Below are 26,238 nucleotides of genomic sequence, written 5' to 3'. Positions count from 1 at the left end.
AGAGGCGCTCTAATGTGACTAGAATGGATGAAGATTTGCTGCACTCCCAAGAATGTTGGAGATCATGTGGCCTCAGAAATTTAGGCCTTCCATCCAGAGCACTCCAAAACCAGTTTTAATTTTATTTATTTTTAACCTTTCGTATTTTAGACCTACACTTTTCTCGAGGTTTACCTAAGAAGGTAATACAATGGAATCATGTTCTAACTCATACCAACTCTATCGTTAACGTCAAAATTCAAACTATCCTCATCTACAATCTGTATACCTTTCCTCAAATCCTCTCCGAAGACTGAAGAGTAGATGGCCTCGCGATCATCTGATGGCTGGATAGAAAAAGACATCCTTCGAATTTACTTCTTCGGTATCCTGAATTAGCCGACTCATGATGGTCATTGTTGGATGGCTTCCATTCAATTGTTTCAAAACAAGCATTATGACTTCTTTGAAAAATCAATATGGACGTTAAGTTCTCTCTGAGCACTTTATTGATCTGAACAACTGTTTTAGGTAGATTTAGGAAAAATGTCCGAGTAAACATCTAATATGAAATCAATTTCTCATCAGAATTTATCATCAGAAGCTAATCTGAAATTCCGCCAATTTAAGACTTATTGTCTCGAATTATATATGTCTTTTGACCGATTCCTGGGATTAGGCCTTGGATTTTATTTAATGGTTAATACAAAAAATTAATGGTAAAGTACACCTGCTAGTTGCCTCTGTCCAAGACACTGGCAGTTGGACGTTAAGTCCACCTGATAAAATAAGCATTACATTTTTTAGTTTACTTTATGACATGGACTCAGTTGAAAGGGTGAAGTTTTATTACTGAACACTCTTTATGGAATGTAAAAAGACGAAGGAGGTCAAAAAGTTCGATCGAAAAAATAAAACTTAATTTTAATGAGAAAAGAACGTGAAGCCTCTTCGATAAATGGTTCAATATCCCTCACAGATCCTGGTAATTATGATGTTATATAAGTAAAGGAATTCAAGCAATTTTTTTAAAAAATCAAATGCAAAAAATAAACAGAATGCTTAGTATAGTTTGGATAGAAGATCCAAGACGCAGATAAATACATCAAAAGTTATTGCCAAGATAAGGCAGAACAGCTTACGGTTTTTATAAAGGTATAGGTCAGACATTTAATTAATTCTAATAAAGGAAAGGAGACGAAGTAGGCGACGTCCAGCGCCAGATAAGAAGATGATACAGACCGTTTTGCTGGAAAGAAGCCGCACGATAGAACGGTATTGTCTTCAGTCTGACATGGACAAGAAAACGAAGGCTAACTATAAACTAAGTTTAACAAACTTATTAGCATCAATCAGAAGCCCAGAAATAGCATGTGATGGTATACATACAATCACGCTAGGTCCGTCTTAACAGCCAAGCTAGATCTATACAACCTTGCTAGCTTTATAAACATGAAATATATATACCAATTCTCCCATATGTGCATCCCTTATATTCACTGTACCTTGCAAACTTACTTACAACATGCAGTAAACAACTAACTATACATTTTGGAATATATTATTCTAATATCCATTTAATATGTGCATAAGGAATAATTTTTATCTCAAGGATAATCCTTATCGTGAACAAGACAGTGTTGAACAATATTAAACAAAAAAAAGAAGTATATTTCGAGACACGCACCTAGAATATAATTACAATAATTTAAAAAAGTCTCAACAAAATATATGTACCTACGTAAAATATTTAATTTACGCTTATATAATATTATTATCAGAAAATATTTTGTGAATTAAAACCTTCAATATCTTTTCAAGGGAATATAATTAGAAGACCATATTAAAGTGCGAACAAGCTGGCGATGGTCTGCATTTGACGTGAAATCAATTCAATTTCTCTCCAAAAATAATTTGATCTACACAATATATTTATTCCTGTTTAATATTTCAATTAAATCGTTTAATTGTAAAGCCCCCTCTTATCTCTCTTCTTCGCCATTTTTCTTCCGACTTAATCTGAAGGTGAATACAACTTCTTCTTAGATGATTCTTAACAAAATCCTCTGGGGCATAAACATTCACAAATATAGCTATACATACTGCATAGTATAAACTTATACCATTTATATTATTTGTAATTAACTAGCTGTACCCAGCCACGCTTTGTTGTGGCTCAGTCTTGTTAAATGGAACTATTACGGATGACGCAAGAACTAAGGCTACGTGATTTTGGGATCGAATTGCTGCCAGAATCAATCTAATTAGGATCGTTTTACCAGTTCCTCCTGGCGCTTGTAAGAAGATTTCTCTTACCCCGTTGTTGACAGTTTACATTATTCGATCGTAAATGCCTTTTTGCCCAAGCGTTAGCTTAGGAATATTTGATTTTCTACTCGCGTTCCAAGTGCAATACGTAGGCACTTCCGAATACAGCATTATTTTCGTAAACGCGACATTTTGACATAACGTGAAGAATTTAGTTAAGCTGTAGCGTTGTAGCTGGTGGATGTAGCTAGATATTGAACAAACGAACATTTACATTTTTATTTATATAGATTTACAACCTTCATGCAATAAGTAAATTTACAGTGATGTACATAGTACGTCTTGAAGTGTCTAGGGAGAAAGTGAACAATGCCGAATCCCTGAACGAGTGACTTTTCTTTCTCTATTAGGTCAACGACAAACGATTTTACTAAAGTATGGGTAAATTCGCTAGGAATGTCAGGAAATAAAGGATAGCAAATATAGTTTGTTATGTGCGCCTAGTTTGTTATAGAATCTATATGGAGGACTCCAGTGGATGCCTGTCCAGTTACTGGAAATAATTTCACTAAACGGGTACTGTGGAGTTCATGAACATCCTGATGTATTGCCGGTAAGCAGGCAGTTTACTGTTGGAAGAGGATCAAAGACTTGTAGAGTTTGAGAAGAGGAGCAGAAATAGCCTTAAATAGACTTATTTCTCACGCTGTTAGATACCCCTAAAATAATATTGAATCGTTCGAGATTATGCAACTAGACTTTGTAAGACAAAGTTGATGAAACTTTTCAACAAGGCAGCAAGACACTGATGGAGCGCATCGAAAACCGTAGTTTTACTTATTACAAAACTAATGTAATATTGATTGCTCGTTTCTATAGGCTATGATATAAGTTACAAATCAAATTGTCTACCATCTAACCAAGTTTATGAAGCAGTTACAGTAACTTTCTACCGATTATTACATACAACCTCTAGAACGGTTTGCTCGTAATCGGTAAAAGAAATGTTTCATATATCATTTTCCGACTTCACCAGCGAAACATTTAGATTCCGCAGATGCTTTTGTAATCTTCTCAGCAAATAAATGCACTGCAAATGGAAAAGTAAAATGAAAATAGTTATTTAAGAAAAGTATTATAAAAGTTTAATAGTGACCCTAAAAAATATTTCTGTAATCATTATTAAATGAATTCAAAACGTATGTTAAGATATTAAATTCAAGATATTAGAAATATTTACTTTTAAAATAGCTTTCATTCGCTTCAAGGATCTCTTTAAATTTGGGTGGCCCCCTCCATAGTTGTAGATGATGACCCATAGACTTTTTATGAGGAGAGTTTGAGCAGAGGAGAGGGAAGAAACTTGTTAGGTACCCCTAGAGCTATAATAATTAAAACGTTCAAAGTGGGTTCATCGTCCCTCTAGAAAGGTCATGTAAGAGTAACGAATATTATCTAACTAATAATAGTCATTAAATATGTAAATAACGATTTAAACTGGGGAAAAAATCGGTTTAGCAGAAGTACCACTTTATCGAATGCCCATTTTGAGGCCTCGAAAAGTGGTTTTTAGAAAAATCGCCAACACTAATCATCACAGGAAGTTAACAATTTATATTTACATTACCACAGCATTGTCCAAATTCTGAATTATTTTTTAAAATGCCTTCTTAGATTTTGTTTCTAAAAAGTTCGGTTTGTGCATTTTGAGGTTTAAGTAGAAACGTATTTACGTATAAGTAACCACCTTGAGAATCGTGTAAGAGAAAATCGGCTATCAAGTGAGATTTTTTGCTCTTTCGCAAACTATGGTTTCAAAAAGTTTTTTCACGTTAATAACAGTAAGAGAAATACAGGTGAGTGTTACAAACCACACCTTTTTTTATCTGTTTCAATGAAATTCCTGCACTTACAGAATTAAGAATCGCAACGCCTAAAAGGCAAAGTTAAATCGCCTAAACAACCTTGGCTAATAAATCAATCTAAAACGTATTTCTTCCATTAAATCGCTTTTAACGTCCATGTAAACATTAGTTCTTCCTAAGAGGCGTTCCTCACAAGTTCTCCTCATCCCCATGGCAACCCATTATTACCACCAAAATGAGCAATATGATCGGATATTTTAGCAACAATCTGGATGCTTTATAACTGTTGCTCCAACTTGGAGGAAATATTTTCTTTTTATTAAAATAATTTTTTTCAAACCCTTAATCAACCCTTTTGCAATCTACATGATAATGAGGGTATATTACAACTAATAGGGTTTTAATTTAAGAAACATCTGTCACTTAACTAGAATTCGATTGTTATAAAACTTCCTTAGAACCGAAAGGAGACTTAAGAGGACTTGATAAAGACTAATTCATACTTCATTTCGTTTTTTATGACTTGATTCATTTAAAGCTTGTAGATTTTAAATTCTGAAAGGTGGGACGGGACCCATGCCCCACGGCACCGCAGCTACAGGAGGCTTATTGTGCCTTCCCCTTAAAGTCTAGTAGATGAAACCTCCCCTTCTAAAAAGGTTGAGGACTTTCCCTACCAGTTCCTTCTGCGCTACAATTTCCCTTGGCCTCAAAGTTCCAAAGATATCGTAGTGACCCTTCAAAATATTTGCAACAGCTAGTGAAAGGCCGTCTTCTCCTCTTCCTGACACAGTCTGCTCTACGGTTCCGAGCTAATAAGCCCAACCTTGTGCAGGAGCTTTCTGAACCTACGGTGCCCTGTGAATAGGCCTGTAACCAGAGTAATCTGATTTCTGCCCAAGCACAGAGTCTTTTTGGTTCTTTGTTTACACAGCAAGGGCATGACACTCTTGCCGTGTTTTACCCCAGGAAGCATCACCCAGTACTTTTCATCCAATCTCTGAGAGCCTCACGAACTGCACCCTTGGTGATATATACCAACAGAAAATGATATAGTGTCTGGGGCACCTAAATTAAAGCAAATACAGTGACTGTCCACATTAAATTTGAAAAGACTGTCTTTAAAGATCACACGACAATTATCAGGATGCCCTAGCCTCAGTTGACTTACAATCCTCTGCTTCAAAATACTACCTCTATATTCTAAGTACCATTCGCTTTTACCCAAGTTACTGACTTTCCTATATATAGGATGAAAACTAGAGTTTAAGGCAGAAGATAAGTCAACTGAGAGATTGTGGTTTCTTACTTTTGCCAAAACATTAGAAATTTCTTTAGTCTGACAGGAGTTACTACCAGGTTCAAGAAATTGTTGAGCACCAAAACGAGACAGATTATATTTCAACTGGGAGTACCAATTGTATTTGAAATTGTTACTTGGGATGCGATCTAAAGAAATTAATCTCTTCATACATATCTTTGGCAATCTTTTGTCATCCATCTGAACAACCCTGGACCACCAGTTTAACATTCTCTTCATGACTTCATATACAATGTGATCTATACCGGTCTCCAAGCGTACCATGTAATTGGCCGTATTACGCTGCCAGGTGGACAAAGATTTTAAAAATTGAATGCTGTTTACATTATTTTTCGAGCAGTACAATGGAGCCCATACTTCACAGGCATATAATAGTATGGCGCACACTATAGATCTGTAAAGCTCAACTTTTGTGTTCCAGGCGTCAGATTTAGATTTAACAAGTATTCCTCTTACTCAGGAAGTGGCCATTTTAGCTTTTTTCACAAACTTGTCAGCCGCTTGCATTTTCTAAAAATAAATTTTCTTTGCCTCAAAATGGATATTTCTAGTGAAAAACTCCTTTTCCTTGCCCATTAAGAGAAAACAAAAATAAATAGCTAATAATAACCTAATTTACGATTTATAATTAAGCTATGATAGTTTAGATTGGAAAGAGGAGAACAGATGTACGATGCCAGGGATTTGTAAGGAGAGTTTGGCACCGAACACATTGTATGTGGTTCTGAGACAGCCAACACTTGATAAGCGACGAGATAAGGTACAATAAGGTCCATTCAGTAAGGGAATTGCTACCGCGATACTAGTAAATCAATCAAGAGTAGGGAGTCTAGGTGGTGCCTCCTAGATTCTACATTCAATCTCACATAGAACACATTGGCTTACCTCCATCGTCGCCTTCTAAATTCTGAACAAAGGATAACAATCTTAAAGGTAGAATAGCGTAGCAGGTTAGTTGTAGAATTCTTTAATAAATCTAAATAAAAATAAATGTAATAATTAATTTAGTAAATATTTTTGTCACTGAATAATGATCGCTTCAGAGAACATCTAATTCTCATTATATTATTAACGGAAGGCTGTTTTTTTCTAAATTTTGAGATACACAGAAAAGCAAATAAAAAGTATCGTGCAGCTTTAAATTGTACTAAGTATGAAATTGTTAGTAATGATTGTTATTTTAAATCATTCCCAGAGAGGAAAAATACAAATATGGGGAATGATACTAACTCTGTGTGATCATAACTTTGATAAATATTTCAGAAAAATCAACACAAGCATGAGCTACTTTACATCGCCATCATGTCTGATGATCACAATAGTGCAAAACACTCAGCAAACTTACTTTGATATAACCATCATTGTAAAATAGAATCCTGTGAGAAGAGATGATTATATTGCAGTCACATTTGGTATTAGCGCATTTTGCTTTTATTTAGCGAATGGATGAAAAAACAAATTTGTGACCCGAATATTTGTCAAAAAAATTCTAGTGATTCATGATATAGGAGGTAATGAGACGGCTTTCTCCGCGTAACCTCAACTCTTTTGTAACCTTACAAGATTAGTTGTCAATTAATGCGCAGAAATCGCAAGAATTTTAGAGAAACCACAAGCAAAAAAATAGGTAAAACATCTGTTAGCAGCGCTTTGCCTAGATTCACTGCAGCATTATTCCAGTAAAACCAACCATCCATTAGGATGATGGTAGATCTATTCACTGTAGATTGAATGTACATGACATTGCACGGCCTAGCAGAAGACAGCCTGTCTAGGTCCTGTCAGCAAGATTAGGAAACGACCATACACTTATGTGTGACAGTCTGAAGGAATGGTTTCGCCAGAAAAATTCACACCTCCAAACTTTTACAGAAACCTCTCACCAGCCAGGATTAGAGGAGGTGCTCCAACAAGTGGTTGTGAAAATAGAACCTCTGGGACCAGATGAAATAGGAATAGATTTCCTAGCAAACCCTCGGCGAATTTGGGTGGCTAATTTTCTAGTTATTCAAATAAAATATTTAAAGTATTTTTTAAATTAAAAATTACTTGAGTTGAGTTTATCAGTTTTATTGTGATATTAAAGTGGGGAGTTCTACCCTCTGTCTAACGACAGGCAACAGTTCAAACTTAATTTCTGTTATATGTACAAGTTCACTGTTAGATAATAGAGTTCCAATGTAAATGTCTTTAGACGAAATATTTTTATTAATTTTGGCAAAAGTAGATAATCTTGTAGAAAAGATAAACAATATCCCATCCGAATTAAAGCAAATGCTATTTCCACTTTTCACTCATTATTGATTGTTTTGTAGTGAATTACTTTTAGTAAATTCTGATTAATCAAAGCAGGGTTGGTATTTTTGGTATAGAATGCTAAAAAGTAATTTAAAATTAAAGTGGAAGAGTTCCAGTTATGAACCTTTATCAGAATATAAATAAAAACTTACTAATTTTTTTGTTTCGTTTAATTCATCTTTAACGATGTGCTCGAGGGCCACAGTTTTGTAGATAAATTTTTAAAATGAGAAAGGTTAAACTTAAAAGATAATTCAAATATCAGTCACGAATAAGCTGAAAGCGTCCAATTAAAACTAAAAGTTATTTAAGACATCAAATATTACTATACTGTACAGCTCGGTTCTTTGCGTGATTAACTATAAGAAACTACCGGTTATATTTTGTTTAAATAAAGACTAAGGCATACATTACACGAACTATTATATTAAAAGCACAAGGCAAATCTATTTGCTAGATTTGCTTTTAGTGATTAAATTTTAAAAATATTAAAAAGATTGCTTTTTAATTCAGCGGACATTTGAATGGATATAAATAAACATGAAACTGATGCATTATATCACTTTTTGAATAAAAACTATGTAAGTTATTAGGAATTACACTTTGTGTAACTGGAATCACTCCTCTTAAAGAGGAATTACAGTGGTCAAAAAAAGTATTCATACGCTAAGTTTTTTTACTTTATCTACTGAACTTTTGTTTCTAGGATGACTATTTCTTCAGCACTGAAATCGAAGATAGTAACAATGAATTTAATGCTCTCATTTTCTTTTATAAACATAATGAATTGATTAAAAAGCAGAAAAATAATTTATTGTATGCAAAATAAGTATGTATTTAAACACTCAGGCTGAATGTTATAATTAACGCAAAACTAAAGACCTAATATTTTGTAAGCAATCCCTTTGCATTTGTTATTGCCTGAAGCCTCCTTGGCATAGATTCCACCAGGTTTAGTGTCTCTTGAGATGTGATTTCTGCCCATGATTTCTTTAAATTGATTATGAGCTCTTTTCTGGAAGAACATTTCAATTTTCTAATTTTCCGTTGCAAATAAGACCATAAATTTTCAATAGGGTTTACCTACGGAGACAGTAGAGGGGTGAGAAGTTGTTTCCGGGCATTATAAAGCAGCCATTCCTTCGTTTTTTGGGCTGTATGTTTGGGATCGTTACCCTGTTGAAAGAAGTATGCGCTTTCGATCCCCTAATTACGAGCACTTTTGCTTAAATTATGGCGGAACTTGTCCGCGTACCTTTCAGCGTTAAGAATTCCGTCGATGACGACAAGTTCTCCCCCTCCCGCAGCACTCATGCAGCCCCATACCATCACACTGCCTCCTCCGTGCTGTACAGTTTTTATTATCTTTTTTGTTTCAAGTACCCTATTACGCCTTCTCCGAACAAACTTTCGTCCATCGGATCCAAAAATATTGAATTAGCTCTCATCAGAGCAGATTATATTTTTCCAAAATTCCAGCGGCTTATTGGCAAACTTCCGAGCGAAATCCAGTCTCTTCATCCTATTGATTTCAATAATGAATGGTTTCTTCCTTGCAGTTCTACTTTAGTAGCCCGCTGCATATAGGCGATTTCGGATGTCTATGGCGTAACAAGGGTCCCTGAAGTTGACGCGAGGCTTTCCAAGAGTTGGCGTGCACTTATCATGGGATTATTGGAAACTTGCCACACCAGATTGCGTGTTCCTCTCAAAGAAAAAAAAAGTTATTACAGACGTTATAGAGCTCGAACTGTTCTCTGCACTAACACCCTGTCAAAAGATCTGGATGATCAAGGATTTGAGACGAGAGGAAACCGTAACAAATAAAATGTGCAGAGCTTCGCTCCTGAATGGCTGATATTTCTAGGAAGAATGGCTACCAGGAAAGACACTTAATTCCTTTCTGACAGCAGGAGAGGATGTGGTAGTTACCCACAGTTTAATGCCTCATAATATATAGTATATTGTTTTTATTAAACATATGGAACATAAAAAGTTATATTAAAATACATCATGTGAATATTGCAAAATTGGTTGACTTGTAAAGTGTTATTCCATTATAACAACACTTTATGCTGAAACAATAACTCATTCTCTTTTACAAATAAATAATATATTGTCAAACAATGCTGTGACATACAAAAAGAGTATAAAATTTTTTATCATTTAATTTACGCTAAATCTATCTATTTAAAAGAAACCTGTGTCCTAAATACAATATTTTTATTTTATCATTGTTATATTCATTCTTTACTGACTAGCTGAAGATTAACAAACTATAAACCTCTAGCTAAAGAATTAAGTTGAAATATGGAACATCTGGCGACATAAAGTTCAAGAGATAATTGTATGGAAACATTTTAAACTTCGATAGCAATAAATGCAACTTAAATAAAAAAATATAAATAATGGAATCCTTTTTCCATATTTAAAGGAATAAAAGAAAAAACCTTTGTACAGAAATTTTGAAGAGAAAATACTGACTAATTTGATAAATAAATTATTTTCCATACATTAAAACTTCTTTATTTATATAATGTTTATGAATAATAAAATACAAAGGAACAACACTGCTCTCAGGGAATGGTTTACGTTTATATTATGTATATATTCAGGGAACTCATTGATCGCACCTATAAACGACCAAATTTTAATAATTATGGCTTATGGTGATGAAAAACATTGGACTAATTTCGAATCATGTCGACAGCATTTGATCAAATAATCCGATAAACTTTTGTAAATGACGAGAAATGATGTAGACCTTTCGAAGCCCTCTGAAGACTAGAACTCTTACAACACCGACTAATAGTTTTAGTTGTAAGCTCACGAGGATAAAACTGTATTTTAATTTTACTGCAATCAGCCGAACACCTCTGTAACTTCTTCTTTCCTAGCTCGACAACCCCGTGTTCTTGGTCTTGGTGGGTCTCCTCAATATGTTTCCGCCTGTCGTCTCTATCCAGTGTCTGCTATTCAGTTACTCATGCCGAGGATACTCCTTGCGTCCTGAGCTATTCCATCCAGAGATTATACACGACTGTAACTTAATAACCAAAATTCCTTGGCCAAAAGCACATTACTAAATCTTTGTTTCACTTTTTTTTTGAGATTTTTTTGAAACTTTTTCCTGAAAATTCGATTAACAGCATTCCTTTTCAACTCTTTCACATTTTTGCCTCCTGCAATTTTGTTTCTTCATACAAAGGGTCATTTCGGTGTAATCTGCAGATAAATTTGGATAACGTTAGTGAGAATTAAATAGGTTTTTAAATTTTAAAAAACAAATATAAATGAGAAGCTGGAGGATAATATTAAAAGTCAATCATGTGGGTTAAAAGTGTACATTTTCGATTAGAATACTCACATAAGTAGATAAGCTTTGCAATGAGTAATTACCATTATCACATTCTCTTAACTCCCATAAAAGTATGCGCACTGCGGTTCTGCAGATTACAATGAATGAATAATAACTTTACTTACAATAGTTTGTTTGTATATTACAGAAACTAACCGAAGTTATAACTTTGGTTAAAAAGCAGTAAAGTAAATAAATAAATAAAAAATAAAATATATACAAAAAAAAAAATACAAATAAGAAAAGTAAAATTGTAATTTCAATTTATAATTTAAGTTTAAAAATATGGAAAAAGTCGGCCTAGGTTCATCAAAAAGTGATTTTTTAAATCTCAAATAACCACTTACTAGAGCAAGGCAGGAAGTTACCATATTGGATCGTGCTTAATTAATGATTTAAGTTCAAAGAAGCCCTGGAAAAAATCGGAAATCCGGCCTAGTTAAACCGAAAAATGGGACTTTCAAGTAATTTGATTTTTTTTTTTTTTCAAGTGACCATTTTTACTACAGCTTGGCCGGATGTGTAGACTGTGTTTACCTTAGATTTAAATATAAGTTCAAAAACAGTCGAAGAAATCGCCATTCCGGCCTTGATTTATCGAAAAAATAGTTATTTATTTAACAAGTGCGGAAAGTAGTACTTTTCCTCACGCGAGGCAGGGTTTGCACGCACGAGCGAGCGAAGCGAGGGCACCATAGTAAAGGAGGTAGCAGTTTCCCATGCTACTTAGAGGGCACTCCACTAAGTCCAAAGAGACCAACTCGAAGGGATAAGTAGCTCCCTCTACTCGGCCCAGTGGTACTGCTAATCCACTTGGTGTCTTACGTTCATTACATGAGTGGCAACTTTTGACGTACAGCTCAACATCTCTAGCCATCTCGGGCCAAAAATAACGTGGACATATCATTATTACATGTTTGAAATCCTCCTCCTCATTGCAATCTACGCAAAGAGGAGAGGACCTTTTGTTGATCCTGTGTAGATACGATCCGCACACCGCGAGGTTCGCTCTCAGCCTGCTTATTGTCGTAACAACCTATTTATTAGTGACAGTTCCCTTAAACCATGGTTGTCTAGGTAACTGATCTGCCATAGTTTTATAGAATCTACCTTTATCACCATTATTGTAATCTGTCTGCCATTTTTGTAGTGCTGCTTTTGCAATTATACCCTTGATATCGGTGTGTGGTAATTTATAATTAGCCATTTCCCCACTATTGGTGGCTTCCTTTGCAAGTGTATCAACAATTTCATTATATGTCCACGTTATGTGGTAGAAAGAAAACGAATGTTTGACGATATATACAGGTATTTAGATGCACCATTTCGCTACGAAGACATTATATTCTCCACCAACATTTATGTGCTTAAGTCGATAGCAGAGCTAGCAATGAAATATGAATGTATTTAAAAGTTATAGCCGAATTAGAATGAATGGAAGCAAATGCTTAGAGAAGGATTACGTGATTTTAATTTTGGTTAAGCTATAAGGATGGCAGGAGCACAGAATGCTGCTCCATCCATTAGCAGTAGTTTATGTAAATAGCAGTATATAGTAGAATGATGAATGTGTGAAGCGAATGTATTTGTAGGTAAGAATGGAGAGTGAGTGATATTCTAGTGATAAGCACCTAGACGATGCTGGCTGTATGGCGGAAGCCAATGCAAAAAAAAAAACTGTTATAATTAAAAATATCTAATTATTTATTAAAATATTATTTTTATTTCTATATTTCTTTCAATTTTTATTTTATTTTTTTAATGTTCGTTTTTTAATTATTTAGTTACGTTAAATAAGCTTATTAAAGTTTTACTGAAAATATTTAATAACAAAACTTCCTATATCAAGGAAGCACAATAAAGTTTTTCCACTCACTGATGAGGAAAGTGACAATAATGGGAATTTTTCCCCACTAGTGTGGGAAGTTGGGCATTACACAGCTGATTTTAATTGAGTAATGAGAATTCCCTACATGGTTGCAGAAAAATAGTTATTTATTTAACAAGTGTGGAAAGTAGTACTTTTCCTCACGCGAGGCAGGGTTTGCACGCACGAGCGAGCGAAGCGAGGGCACCATAGTAAGGAGGTAGCAGTTTCCCATGCTACTTAGAGGGCACTCCACTACGTCCAAAGAGACCAACTCGAAGGGATAAGTCGAAGGACGAGCGAGCGAAGCGATGCGAGTGCAAGTGCAAATTGCCGAGTGTGAGGAAAATACTTTACACTAGAGTTAAATATTATATTTTTTCTGCAACCATTAGATTTATTAACTAAAAAAATTAAAAATTTCATTTTTACAGTGTACAAAAAGTAATTTATTTATTATAAACATTTATTGTTATATTACAATTATTTACATTACTTACGTATTTACATTACTTATTACATTTTCTGCTGTTTCTTTTATTGATGGAGGAGTGTTTTCTAAACAGGCATCACTAGAATCCATTTTAAATTTCTATAAGGTAACACTATAACCTTTTTAACTGTTATAATTAAAAATATCTAATTATTTATTAAAGTATTATTTTTATTTCTATATTCCTTTCAATTTTTATTTTATTGTTTAATATTCGTTTTTTAATTATTTAAATAAAATAAATTTAAATAAGCTTATTAGAGTTTTACAGAAAATATTTATGTTAATAACAAAACTTCTTATATCAAGGAAGCACAATAAAGTTTTTCCACTCACTTGTGCGGAAAGTGACACTAATGGGAATTTCCCCCCACTAGTGTGGGAAGTTGGGCATTACACAGCTGATTTTAATTGAGTAATGAGAACTTCCCTACATGGTTGCAGAAAAAGAGATTTTAATCACAAATAACCATTTACAAGAGCAGGACTAAATGTTAATAGACTCTGTCTTGCTTAATTCGTAATATAAGTTAACATAACTATGGAAAAAGTCGGAATTCCGGCCTAGGTTACCAAAAAAAGGTGATTTTTTTTAGTCTCAAATACCACTTACCAGATCACGGCAGGAAGTTGCAGACTGTGTCATGCTTAATTAATGATATAAGTTCAAGAAAACACTGAGAAAAGTCCGATTAGCAGCCTTAATTCATCGAAAAACTTAATTTTAATCACAAATACCATTTCCTAGAGCAGGGGTGGATGTTACATACTTAGTAGAGCTTAATTCATGATATAATTTCATAAAACATTGGAAAAAGTGCAGTTTATTGATAATGAGTTTGAAGCAGAAGTAAGTAAAACTTAGTAAGTTAGGTCCCTCGAATAATTAGTGTTTACAAAGTTCTGGGACAATAATTACAAAATGGAAAATCACAGGTAGTTCGATTTGATATATCGTTTAAGAGTTACCATGGGGCCCAAGAAGAAGGTTTTGGTCAATATCGAGTCGCTGCAAATGCCACTATTCTATCGATTTTTTCAATTGTTCGCTACTTTTAAGTAGCGGTTTTATCGATTTTCTTTAAAGTAGATATAATAAATGCACAAATACAGATCTATAACATTTTCTCACAGCGTCCTAGTTTGGAACACTTCTAGAGGAGAGGTTGGTTACGCTTACCTCTGCGGTATTTCAAAGTATTGGTTTTTAATTTTCCACTTGAAAATATTAACTAAAATTAAATTAAGAAGAAAGCAAAGATGAAAAGTGCAAGTTCTGCGAACTTCTCCACCACCCAAGATGTCATTAAACATTGGCCTCTTAAATGAAAGGCAATAAAACTTTTTTCTCAAGTTTAGTTTGTTGGTTTTAGGGGAGGATGAGGGACACTTGCCTCTAAAGTGCCGTTTCATTAAATATTCTGTATCGTGACCGCAATAAAATTCTGAATTCGTAGAATGGAATTTTACAATTTCCATTTTTAGCTTCAAAAGACTTCAAGTAAACCTACAGTGAAGCTGAGGATATAACAGCACCTACCATTCCTACACTGGAAGAATGCATTCTTCCTCTCTCTCCCAATAAAAAACAGCGATTTCAATGGGTCTAATAGTAAAAAAAAAGATAAGACGAAATACACGTTGGGGGGAAGCACCGCTTCCAGGAAGAGAATTAACAAATCGGTTCTTGCATCTTCCCAGTGGGTCAAACAATACAGTTACTTCTGATTTATCCAATTAAAGATGGACGGACCATTCTCAGCTTTGCCAACGACTCCATCTTACTGGGTACACGCACTTGGAACTGCGATTAATAACAGATGTGTGCGAAGAGAAGGGATTAGCTGAGTGGTTAGCGAATACTGGATTCCAACGCGGGGATCACGGGTTCGAATCCAGCAGCTGGCCCTTGGATTTTCTCTTCCTAGGAGCTTCTTACAGCTCACTGTCCGGAGATGGAGATGAAATAACAGCTGTGAAATACTCAGTGAGGAGGCTTACATTTAGGTAAGAGGGGCACCTTTGAACAGTTTTAATTTCTCGCCAAATATTTAAAACATTCATGATTGGTAATTTTCTCCATATTTTATGGTAGACCTGCTGTATAATTGACAGAGTTTCCCTTCGTTTTCATTGTTTGGAAAGTCAGAATTGAGGAATGTTATATTTTGTATGGCGGAAGTAAAATTTTTGTTGCGGAAGTGTATTGCGAAGATGGTAGTGGACAAGGTGTAAGTATTGTTAGTCCATATTAACATTTGGAATTCGTATTTTTAAATCTAGAGTTTACAAAAGTCTATTTGCTTGCAAAAAGTGTTGGATATTATATTTTCTTTTATAGAAGGAGAGGAGGCACTTTTCAACATCACAGTTAAAATGTGCCCTACCGACCTGCAAGTTTGTGACTTGTTTTTTTGTTTAATCGCTGAGAAGGGGAAAGTGGTCCGAAGCTACATTAAGAAGCGCAACAAACCGAATATTTTGTACAAAACTTTCTAGACCCATCACTTCGGGCACAACATCCTGAACTGAGTCATTCTTGATTTTTGAACTAGATTTCAGTGGTTTAAAAGAGAAAGTAATGTAGTAGTGAGAGAAATAACTGATAGAAGGTAGATTCAGAGTAAAGTAATATCATTTCTTTCTATTTTATATTGTGTTCAAAGCTGCTGCTCCACCAGTGGGGCAGATATTAACATTTGACACAAAAAAATTTTAATTAAAAAAATTAAGATATGAATGTAAAGTACCAACTGTTTATTGATGTAGATCTGTTAAGAAGACTTGAAAGTTGTAGAAAACAAAATAAAAAGGTTCAATAATACGATTCTGTGCACTCTGAAACAGAAAATCTAAATTCTGTTCAAATGTGCCTCCCTCTCCCCTATATTATATATAGATATATTAAAACCTATTAAACCCGCTTATTTTAAATAATATAAACGTTAAAAAACTTAAAAGCACTGATTTATTTATTTGTAGTAATGAAAATTACTATAAATCATTTGGTAATGTTTATGGACAACTATAAAATTGCAGTATCCTTTGTACTACTAATTAAACTTAATGAAATACAATAAAAATAAATAAATTTTCTTCCTACCAATACTAATTAAGTAAGTTATAAATTTAATACATTGTTCACCAACTTTAGGGATACCTAAGAGTAATATCATGACAAATTGTACTAACATAAAGGAGAATAACTTCCAAATTCTGAAGAATACAACCAAAAAGTGTGGTTTGTTCAAATAGGTCACGGAAGAAACAATGGATTCTTTAACAAAAAATTTGGTTGAATTTTGGAAAACTGATAAGAAAGAATTGACAAGTACGAAAGAAAATTTACAACTATGAAGGGTGTACGCAAAAACCAACAAATACATGCAGAGTACGTTAGATGGTTTGTACAATAATTAAAAGAACCGAAAACAACAAAAGAAATAAATAAATATACTAATAAATGTAGAAAAAGGCGTTGTCATGTACCAATTTTTATTCAATAATTAATTTTATTTAAAAAAGTATTTCAGATCTTGTTAAAATGTAGACAAGAAATTCTTTCGACGCTAAAAGTAGTTTTGGGATCATTCGTGTTTAGTTTATTGAACACGAGACAGTTTTTGAAAGTTTAAAAAAAAACTGTAAGCGCAATGATACAAATTTTTCGTATCCACAGAAGTAGAATTAGCACCACTAAAGCTTGTTAATTATACTAGATTTTTATTTCGCAAAATGATAGTATGAGCATGTCAAAAATGATGATTTGCAGAGCACTTATTTTCTTTACTTTAAAACGTTTAAAAATTGTAAAAAAGGAAACAGTGAACAGGCTTGAACGCAAATCTTAAATATAAATCAAAATTTTCAAATTTCAAACGAAATTTAATGAAACAAATAAAAAGAATTGGTTTGCAGTGATTTTCATGAAACCATACATATTTAAAAATCTGTTACAATTACAAAATGAAGTAAAACTAAATTAAAAATAATGCTCAAAAAAATTACTGACGTAATTTTTCTGAAAGCAAAAAAAAAATTAATCATATTATATTTAAAATTAAATCACAACTGAAAGCTCACCTTGTAATGTATTATCTAATGATAAAATACTAGATACAGAATTTTTTCAGATAACACGCACAATATTTCTACGTTAGCGATTTAACCCTTAAAATCGTTTTAGCGCTACTTCATCAACCCTCAGCGGCAAACTAACCGAACTACTTGCTCCTACAACCCCTCTTTTCTCCTCGCTAATGTTCGGATTTACTCGGGCGACAAACGTTCCTCCGTTTGGAACAACGATTTCAACCGATGATTATATTTAATCGGACTGCGAAGAATCATACGAAATATTTTTTAAATAAAAAATTCAACAATTTTGAAAATTTCGAAAGCAAATAAGTGGCATTCTTGGAAAATATGAAAATTTTAAAGATCCTTCAATAAATAAAAAAGTATTTTCCAATATTTTAATTTTTGATAAAATCAACTTATAGTTCTCCTTAATAAAGAGCGAGGGAACTCTCCCAGACTGACGGTGTACTGCATTAATTTTCCCTCCAAAAAATTGTTTTAATTTACCATAGCGGGATGGAAGCATTCTTAGATGAATAGGTTGCTACATGGTTACAGCAAGGTCCAAGAATGGCTGAAATCTAATAAGGAATCTTTTCGCCTTGCACGGCTGCCGATGGCATTTTTAGCAGTTTTATGTCCTCCATAATTGATGATAATTCTACAAAGGAGACTTCGCCAACAATTAAGCCCTATATATATAGTCAGTTCCTTGATTCAATAAAAGTCAGATAAAAGTGTGCTAGGTTTCGGCAAAATAAGAAGTTTAGAATATCATGAGCTGAGATCGAATTATTTCTTAAGAACATTTAAATCGATTTCTGTTTAAAAACGATCGATCTAAACTCATTTTCTAAATATCACAAATATTCATGACAAAATTGAAGGAGTATGAATAAAAAAATCATTGAAAAAAATCAATGTTTATTATGTTTTCAAAAAAATTATTTAAATAACTTCAAGCAGTAGGTAATATTACTTCAGGCTTATTTATTACTTTAGCTTTTTAATAAGAGATCTTAAACTTTACAATCTATAATATTGTGAAAGTCTAAGAACTCAAAGAACAAAACTGTAGACAGTACCTTTACAAACTGAATAAGGTGGAATAAGTGCATCATTTCCTTACTGTACATTTACAGGAACAGTCGAAATAGATTTCAGCCGCCCTTACAAAAGTTGGTTTTAAAAAAATGGTATGAAAACAAATGCTGAACAAGTAAAGTAAGTAAAGTAATTGCCTATTTTTTCAGGAGGGCTTTACGTCCAACTCCGATAAGTTCACATACACCTTAATATTGATGTCCTAATGGACGGAAATTGAAACTCTGGTATTCATTTGTACTTCTACGGAAGCAAAAACCACACAATTACTGAACAAAAGAATTACCTAGTCATATCAAATTAGAAATAAGTCTAGCAAGAAACCTCAATTTGATATCTTTGACTATTATGTGAACGTCATTTTTAATCAATTCTTTGAAAAATTCCAGAGGAAATAGTACTGTACTTGTAATAATTATTTTAATAATAGGAAACAAAAAAGAGATCAGTTTGTCGCCCGCCTGCATTACAGTCCTTGAAAAACTCCTCCGCCGATTGGGAGCTCGATTCTTTGTGAGTTTTATGCAACAATTCCAGTAAGACTATTTTTTAATTTGTAGAACTTACTTAAATCTGAATTTATTATCAGCAAGGAGAAGTATTGCCAGGAGGGGCTAGCCTGGGTGTCTGGTACTTGCTGGTACCCTCACTGTCCTCCCCAATTCCAGGACCTGTTCCGCATTTTCCTTCTTATTCAATAAATTATCCGCCGACAACCTGTGACGTAAACGCCATTTTGGAGCTTAATTAGTTTAGAACGTATGCTGTAACGATTACTTGAGGTACAAAGAAGGATATCTCATTGCATGTAGCCTTCTTATCGTATGGGAGAGCTCTATCAAGGGTGACCTCATTATTCATTGGGACAAGATTAAACAGAGATCTACAAAATTTATCTTTATCTGAACGGGTAGGAAACTTCCATACATATTATTACATCCAACCAATAGATTGGAAAATGCTGTCTTAGGCTCGACTGGAGATAGAACCTTGATGCTACGGAGAAGAACGCGTACAAGTAAAAAAAAAAAAACCGCCTGTACCAAGAGCTTTCAGAGGCGGCTCGCAGAGTGAGGAAGAGGAAGAGACTATGGAGGACTTGTAAAGCAGGAAGGCAGTGTTTCGTCAAATTCAAACTCCGGTTGAAATGGCTTTGGAGGCCCAAATAGAGGAGGTGGTCGAATTAGGTAAGTGGGATGGCAAGAAAGAAAGAGGAAATAGTTATGGATCTGCACACATACGATGTACCAGTTTGAAGAGAGACGTTGTGAGTCATTAAGAAAATCCTGAAACCCGAAAAATTTATTCAGTATACAGCCAGTTCCGGTAGCGTTTTTGACCATTAGTTAATTGCGCCTTCTATTGGAACTCAATCAAAATATTAAAATTTTAAGTTCTGCACGATCCGTTTTTAAGAATCTGACCGCCACACACAAATTATTAATAAAAACCATTCTCTCGGATTCGGGGTGATAATTCTTTTTAATGTTTACGGATGCTTCTAGTAAAAATTCAGATTGGAAAATCTTCCCTTATTGAAATACCTTTTCTCACGATGAGTAAAAGAAGATAAAATTTCGCCCAGGCGGCATTGATGTTGTGATAATAATGCTTGGCTTTGTATGAAGGAGATCCCCAGTTCAAATCCTGGGTTTAGATACTTTTTATTTGTTAAAAAAAAATGTTAATAGTGTAAAATAAATAAAAAAATGAAATAAAAATGGGAGAGAACTCAAAACTACTAAAACGCATAAACAATAATTATATACTTAATTCTCAAGAGTTTGAATAAACACTAATTAACCTAAATATAGTTTATTCTCTTAATTCATAAGCCATAACACACATAAAGCATAACTTCCATAAAGAGTGACAAACCTAAACTCAACTGAGGAATGTCTCCTACTACCTGCAACCCTCTAGCTACTCCTAACAGTCAGCCCTTCTCTTACACCCTCTACAGGGTTGCCAAATATCAAACATTCCAATACATTTAAATTTACTACAATAGTAAAGTATACAATTCAGCCACGACACCTAATTGGTAGTTGGACGTTAAGCCCTCCTGAAAAAAATAAGCGATTTCTTTACTATTTACAATATTTTTTTTTTGAACGATTCATTCGTGTTGATTTGTTACGAATCCGCTTATAATGAGCATTCGAGGTAGAGGTTACCTCTGATGATGATCGTAGCACATCACATTTCGCTTGAAGTTCCTCGTGATCATAGTTAAGTAATTACCTACCTTGACTTGCTTACCGAAACTGTAACTACTCTCACCAAACTGATTTAGGTATTTGGTAATATAATGAGTAATTAAAAATCTAAATTAAAACATATTTCATGCCACTTCTCCACTAAGAGAATCATTTTTGAGCAGAAAGCTGGTTGAACTTCGGGAGGTGATTCTGGGCATCATTTGCAACAAAAAAATCTATATAAACGATGGCTCGATTCTGCTCCGTTTTATAGATATTTTTAATTTTATGTTTTTTTTAAAGGTATTACTACTTTTTAACAAACAGTTGTCTATATTTCTCAAACTATTAAAGCTAAAGCAATTTCAATAAGCTTATTAGAAAGAAGGTTAAATTTCCTTTTAAATCAGCTAATTTATATTTCAAAATAATAATATCAAGTATTTCACTTTGTGGCCCAAACATAAGAAATAGCAAGTTTCTAATTTTTTACAAAAACATTGACTTCATTTTTCTCAAAAATATTATATAAGTTTACAAAGTGCACTACTCATGAAAAACATCTACATACAAACACCTTTCGAAAGGTTTACCATGAATAGTGGTTATTTTAAAAATTAATATAGAGATTTCTTATTAACTGCAAAAAATAGGAAGATGCAGCGTCGACATTATGAAAGGAATTCACCTACCATAAGAATATAATTGATCAGAAACATCAAATCCAGAACCATTTTTTACAAACGTGTAATTTAATAATTAATTTATTTAAGAATATTCAAAAATGTAAAATTTACATTAAAAATAATAAAAAGAAGAAAATAGTATATGGGATTAAATTAGGGTTGGGTACTAATTTCGAAAGAAAGGATTTTCGTTTAACGAGTTTAGAATAGTGTGCTATTCTTCAGTTAATTAAAAAAAAATATGCTAAATATGTGAATAAAACAGATTTTTCTGAACTACAAAATAAACTTTTGAATTAGTAGTTTGTGAAGAGCTAATGAATAAGCCGAGAACTTATTTATTGCTCTAATCCCCAAATTACTCTACAACTGTTTTCAAGCTACTTGCAGATGCAGACCTCCAACTAGTGCGATCTGTTGATCTTCGTGTTAACTAAATAATTAGAGTTTTGTGGACTTTATTTAACAGTATTGATCATTTATGACTTTCTGCAAATATAAGGTAAATAAGTCATTATAAAATAATTATTTGAGTAACCATTCCAAATTCTTACAATGTGAAACTTTTCTACTTGTGCCATATTAAATTCTTTCATCCTGAAACTTCATTCTGTACTTGTACTATTTGGTACGTCTGCTCTAATTTTTTATTTCACGAATAGAAAACTTAGCAATAAAGTAATGTCAATGCATGCATAATTAAGAATAGATAATTTTATTTAAGAGAAAAGTTAAAACTTCGGTTGGTTTGAGTAATTTCGTAAAGTATTCGATTGGGTTGATATGTAAGTTACACCAATGCAGAATTATGTTGAAAAAAAATCCTGAGAAAATATTTTAAATGAATCTTACAAAACTAAATTTTAGCAGTGAACACAGCAAGTTTAAAGACATTTATTAGAGCTGTTTATTTATTCCAAAAACTCTTCTCAAGAGTCGTATTTGTTGACCAATTAAGTCCGAAACCTTATTAACTTTAGATAGTCTAAATTTTAAATTTTAACTTTCCGTTGAACCAACGATTCCCCGTTTTGGAGTAATAAAAAATAACAAACTAATTAAAAACAACTTTTTTGACTCAGGAAACGTCAAATCGGACATTTCCAATAAAAACACAAAATCATAACTGTAAGAGTGGGTTAAAACTCCAAAATAGCTGATCTAATTTTTTTTTTTGCGCTAAATTTCACAAAACAGGAATATTCTAAAGAATTTTTAACTTTTTTTTTATATTCCATCTTAGACGACACCTTCTAATTTATAAAGAGTTACATCCAATTTGGGCGTGACGCCTAATGAGCCTGATTGCTCTACCCTCTGACATTTTCTAAATGTTATGAACGATGTGACATTTCTAAAGGGGCGGGAATATTCCCCTCACCACTTTGTAAGTGAGATACCCTGGCAGAAGGTTGCTCTCTCCAATTAAAACCTCTCCTTTTCTTTCATCAAAAAACAATATTCTCTATCGTTCACCAAGTAGGCTACTTTATTTATTTTTTTAAATATAATACTAGCTTAAATTATATTCAAGAAAACAAAATTTCGTTCTGGTATTAACTATCAATAACTATTACGAGTTATTATAATTATTTAATCCAAAAAATTAAAGTTCCTGCATTATCTCAATTACATTGTAACAAGATTGCAATATCTAGAGATATTACATTGTTAAAGAATTAAAACGTCAATTTAAGAATTAAAATCTTCTTTTTTAGTGTTTTAAGATAACAGAAAAAGGTAATACTAAACTCTTCCTCTCCTTAAAAGGTCTTAATGTAGAAACGAATACTAGTTATCAGTTGTCATCAGAAGTATACCCCTTATTGGTACTTTTCATCAGAAGTATACCCGTGTACTTAATAAAAAACACCCACTAGAGACTAGTTTCTTCTGCGGTCTCTCTAGCTCTTACGGTGAGCGAGAAACTTTCTTGCTGGCGGCCTCTTTTAATTAACTTCTTTGACCACGACGTTCTCAAAGATCTACGGGCTTAAGCATTCTTCCGTTATGATCAATCGACTTAGGAGACTGATCGAACAGTAGCGTTATTTTAAGCTAGTAGAAGGTCCTTCGGAGAACGAGTTAGTTCCTGAGCGCTCCAGTCTTGGTTCCTGCCTATATTGTGCGATGGATTACCTAGTGCCCTTGTTGTTACAGCTCGGCGGGCTGCTACCGGGTTCTTGGAGGCAAAGTCACGTCATACAATGGATTCCCTTTTTATGTTTTGGAAACGCAAAAATATTGGCACGAGAAGTTGAAAGTTGAAGTTGATATGTTGCTTTAATGTCTTGAGACTGTCAGATGTTACATTGCGTCCTCAAGCTCTGAGTTTGTCTTTACACTGGTCTGCAGGTTAATTTCTGGCTTAATTTCTTCCCTAATTCATTCCAAGTTATTTTTTCTGCTTTCAATGAGGTGGACGTGATGTATATATTGGCTGGTCTTGAAGCGTTAGGAGAACAGAAAATGGTCATAAGATAAATCGCTGAGAGCAATTGTGGAAGAAAAATTGTTAGTGTAGTCGTACGAATATGTGTAGAATGTTAGGAGTTTCTTATGAAGCCAATAGGTACCTTTAAATAGTGAAGAACAGAGATAATTTTCAGGATAGAAAACATCACATTAGATTTCACCACGTGATTTGTTAGTTCTGCCATCCCAATCTTTAATTTTTGGATTGAAATATCCGTTCAATAAATTGCTTACAACTAAACTCGTCTTGATTTGAACTTTTTTTCCGTCCCTTGTTTTGAGATGGAACGCTGTGGCTCAACTATTCTCAAAGAACTATTTGGTCTTGAAAGCAAAACTGACCATAACAGAGGCACCAGATTAGCCATTCCAGATCAGTTAATTGGTAATGGCGGTATTGGTGTCCGCCATTTTAAAGAGGAGCCGAAAGCCAATAAATTCATCAACGATAAGCAACTGCTCACTGGCTCTGAATGGTCAAATGCCCTCAAGCTTAATATAAACTACGCCCCTCTGCGAGGAGTACCAGGTGTTGGTGGTAATGTGACGGGAAATGTTGGGACCCTCTGCCGCAGATGCGGCCGAGAGACTGAAACTGTAGCCCATGTTTTGGGCAAATGTCCTTACAACATGCTTCTAATCACCCGCCGCCATCACAATGTGAAGCACTGGATCTCCGAGAAGCTGAGGGAGCGGGATTATGACTGCCTTGAGGAGGTTTTCTCTATCGATGCCGATGGGTCGACAAGGTTCGCCGATATTTTGGCTTTTTCTAAGAAGGACAAAAAAGCGCTCGTAATAGACCCAACGGTAAGATATGAAACAAACGACCCAAACCAAGCGGAAAAGGTGGATATTGAAAAGAAGGGAATTTATGAAAAGTGTATTCCCTTCTTCAAAGAAAAGTTCCGCGAGGAGTTCGGTGAGAGGGAGTATAGGGTAATGGGCCTTTGGTTCGGAGCCCGGGGAACCCTGCCAAGGCTTACGGTTGATTTTGCGAGAGAGATGGGTTTTTACTCTACCGGCCTCCACAATCTTGCTGAGTCAATTATTTTGGACTCCTTGGGAATTCTGCATCACCATATCTACGGTGCTTAAATCCTAAGGTGACTGTGTAATTATGGATTAGTGACGAAGTCAATATGTAGGACTTTTATATTGACTGGGCATTCCCCTCATTGTTGTTTTTATATATATTTATTTATTTATTTATATTTTAGTTGTATATTTAGTAAATTTTATCTACATGTAAATAGTGATTTTATTGTTATTTATTTAATGCACTACAAGTTGACTCTTTTAAATTAAAAGTTACCCGCAAAACGAGATGCAAGATTATCTGGTGGATTGATATGTAAGCTGTGTTTTAGCAACCTCACGGAGTTAGGCAGCACCGTTTGTTGTTCTTGCAACGAATTGTTTCTCAATTCTAACGCGCCCAGAGAAATGTCATGGCATGGCCTAGCTTCATGGCATGGCTGCCTAGCCTAAACAAACCTCTCGAACAGCCGCCCAAGCCAATAGAACAGAACGAAAGGATAGTCTGTAGATTTTTGAGGAAGCCTAGGACAAAGGTTGGTACAGAGGTGCTTCCCGCAGGTCAGCTTCTCTTTCAACACTAAAAATAGTTTTTTCTTTCTAGTACAACAGTTTTCCTGCCTTTTGAAAGGTATCTAATTTAAAAATGTTATCTGTAAAAAGTGTGAAAAGAGGGAATAGATAAGTGTATTAGAGTGGCATGTGCTGACTGGTACCAAAGAAACTTTTCTGCCCCAACCCGCGGGAGTATATTAAGTTCTGGTAATGCCTACTTTGAACTTCTCAAAATGCTCCATTACCTACATTTTATTTGCAATCAAATCTTTAAAATGTACTCTTTGTAGATGTATAAGTTTATTTCTTCTCAATTTTTTGTTGTTTATATATAAAGATCTGCAAGAAATATATCAGCAGCTCCGAATATTGGTTCTATAACATGACACCATAGATTTTTAAAAAACTACTGATAAAATCAAGAAATTAAAAGAATTACGTAGGCTAGAAGCAACAAACTGGGTAGACACAAAACCAATCATTGGCCTACAGACTTCCTAACAAAGGAAGAAGAGTCCTGCTCCGGAAAGAGGCACTCAATTCAGTTCAAGACATTTCAGCAAATTTTCTTATTGGATCATAATCATGTTCTATATAAATAAAAATTCATTTTAAAAAACAAAGAAAGAAAGAGATGTATTTCAAATACA

At 34.0% G+C, this 26,238-nt stretch overlaps 2 protein-coding genes across 3 annotated transcripts in view; one reads left to right on the top strand and one right to left on the bottom strand.

Annotated features, from left to right (window-relative positions):
• Nucleotides 1-17,688, bottom strand: part of LOC141449304 (uncharacterized) — a 455,386-nt gene extending 437,698 nt beyond the window's left edge. Inside the window, exon 1 of one of the 2 annotated variants that reach the window (XM_074118586.1) lies at nt 17,533-17,688. The gene's annotated coding sequence lies outside the window, so the exon portion shown is untranslated. The remainder of the gene's footprint in view (nt 1-17,532) is intronic. The other variant, XM_074118587.1, reaches the window with a different exon arrangement.
• A 6,589-nt stretch (nt 17,689-24,277) lies between these two features.
• On the top strand, nt 24,278-25,093 carry LOC141450187 (uncharacterized). The gene has a single exon (XM_074120342.1). It carries the CDS (start codon nt 24,278-24,280, stop codon nt 25,091-25,093), a length of 816 nt encoding a protein of 271 aa, XP_073976443.1.
• Nucleotides 25,094-26,238: the final 1,145 nt, after the last annotated feature.

The sequence above is a fragment of the Rhodnius prolixus genome, unplaced genomic scaffold (assembly GCF_049639745.1).
Source record: "Rhodnius prolixus isolate KJV_2025 unplaced genomic scaffold, Rpr scaffold_2, whole genome shotgun sequence".
In the NCBI taxonomy this organism is placed as follows: Eukaryota; Metazoa; Arthropoda; class Insecta; order Hemiptera; family Reduviidae; genus Rhodnius; species Rhodnius prolixus.
Note: the sequence above shows the minus strand (reverse complement) of the source record. Positions and strands in the feature narration are given on the sequence as shown.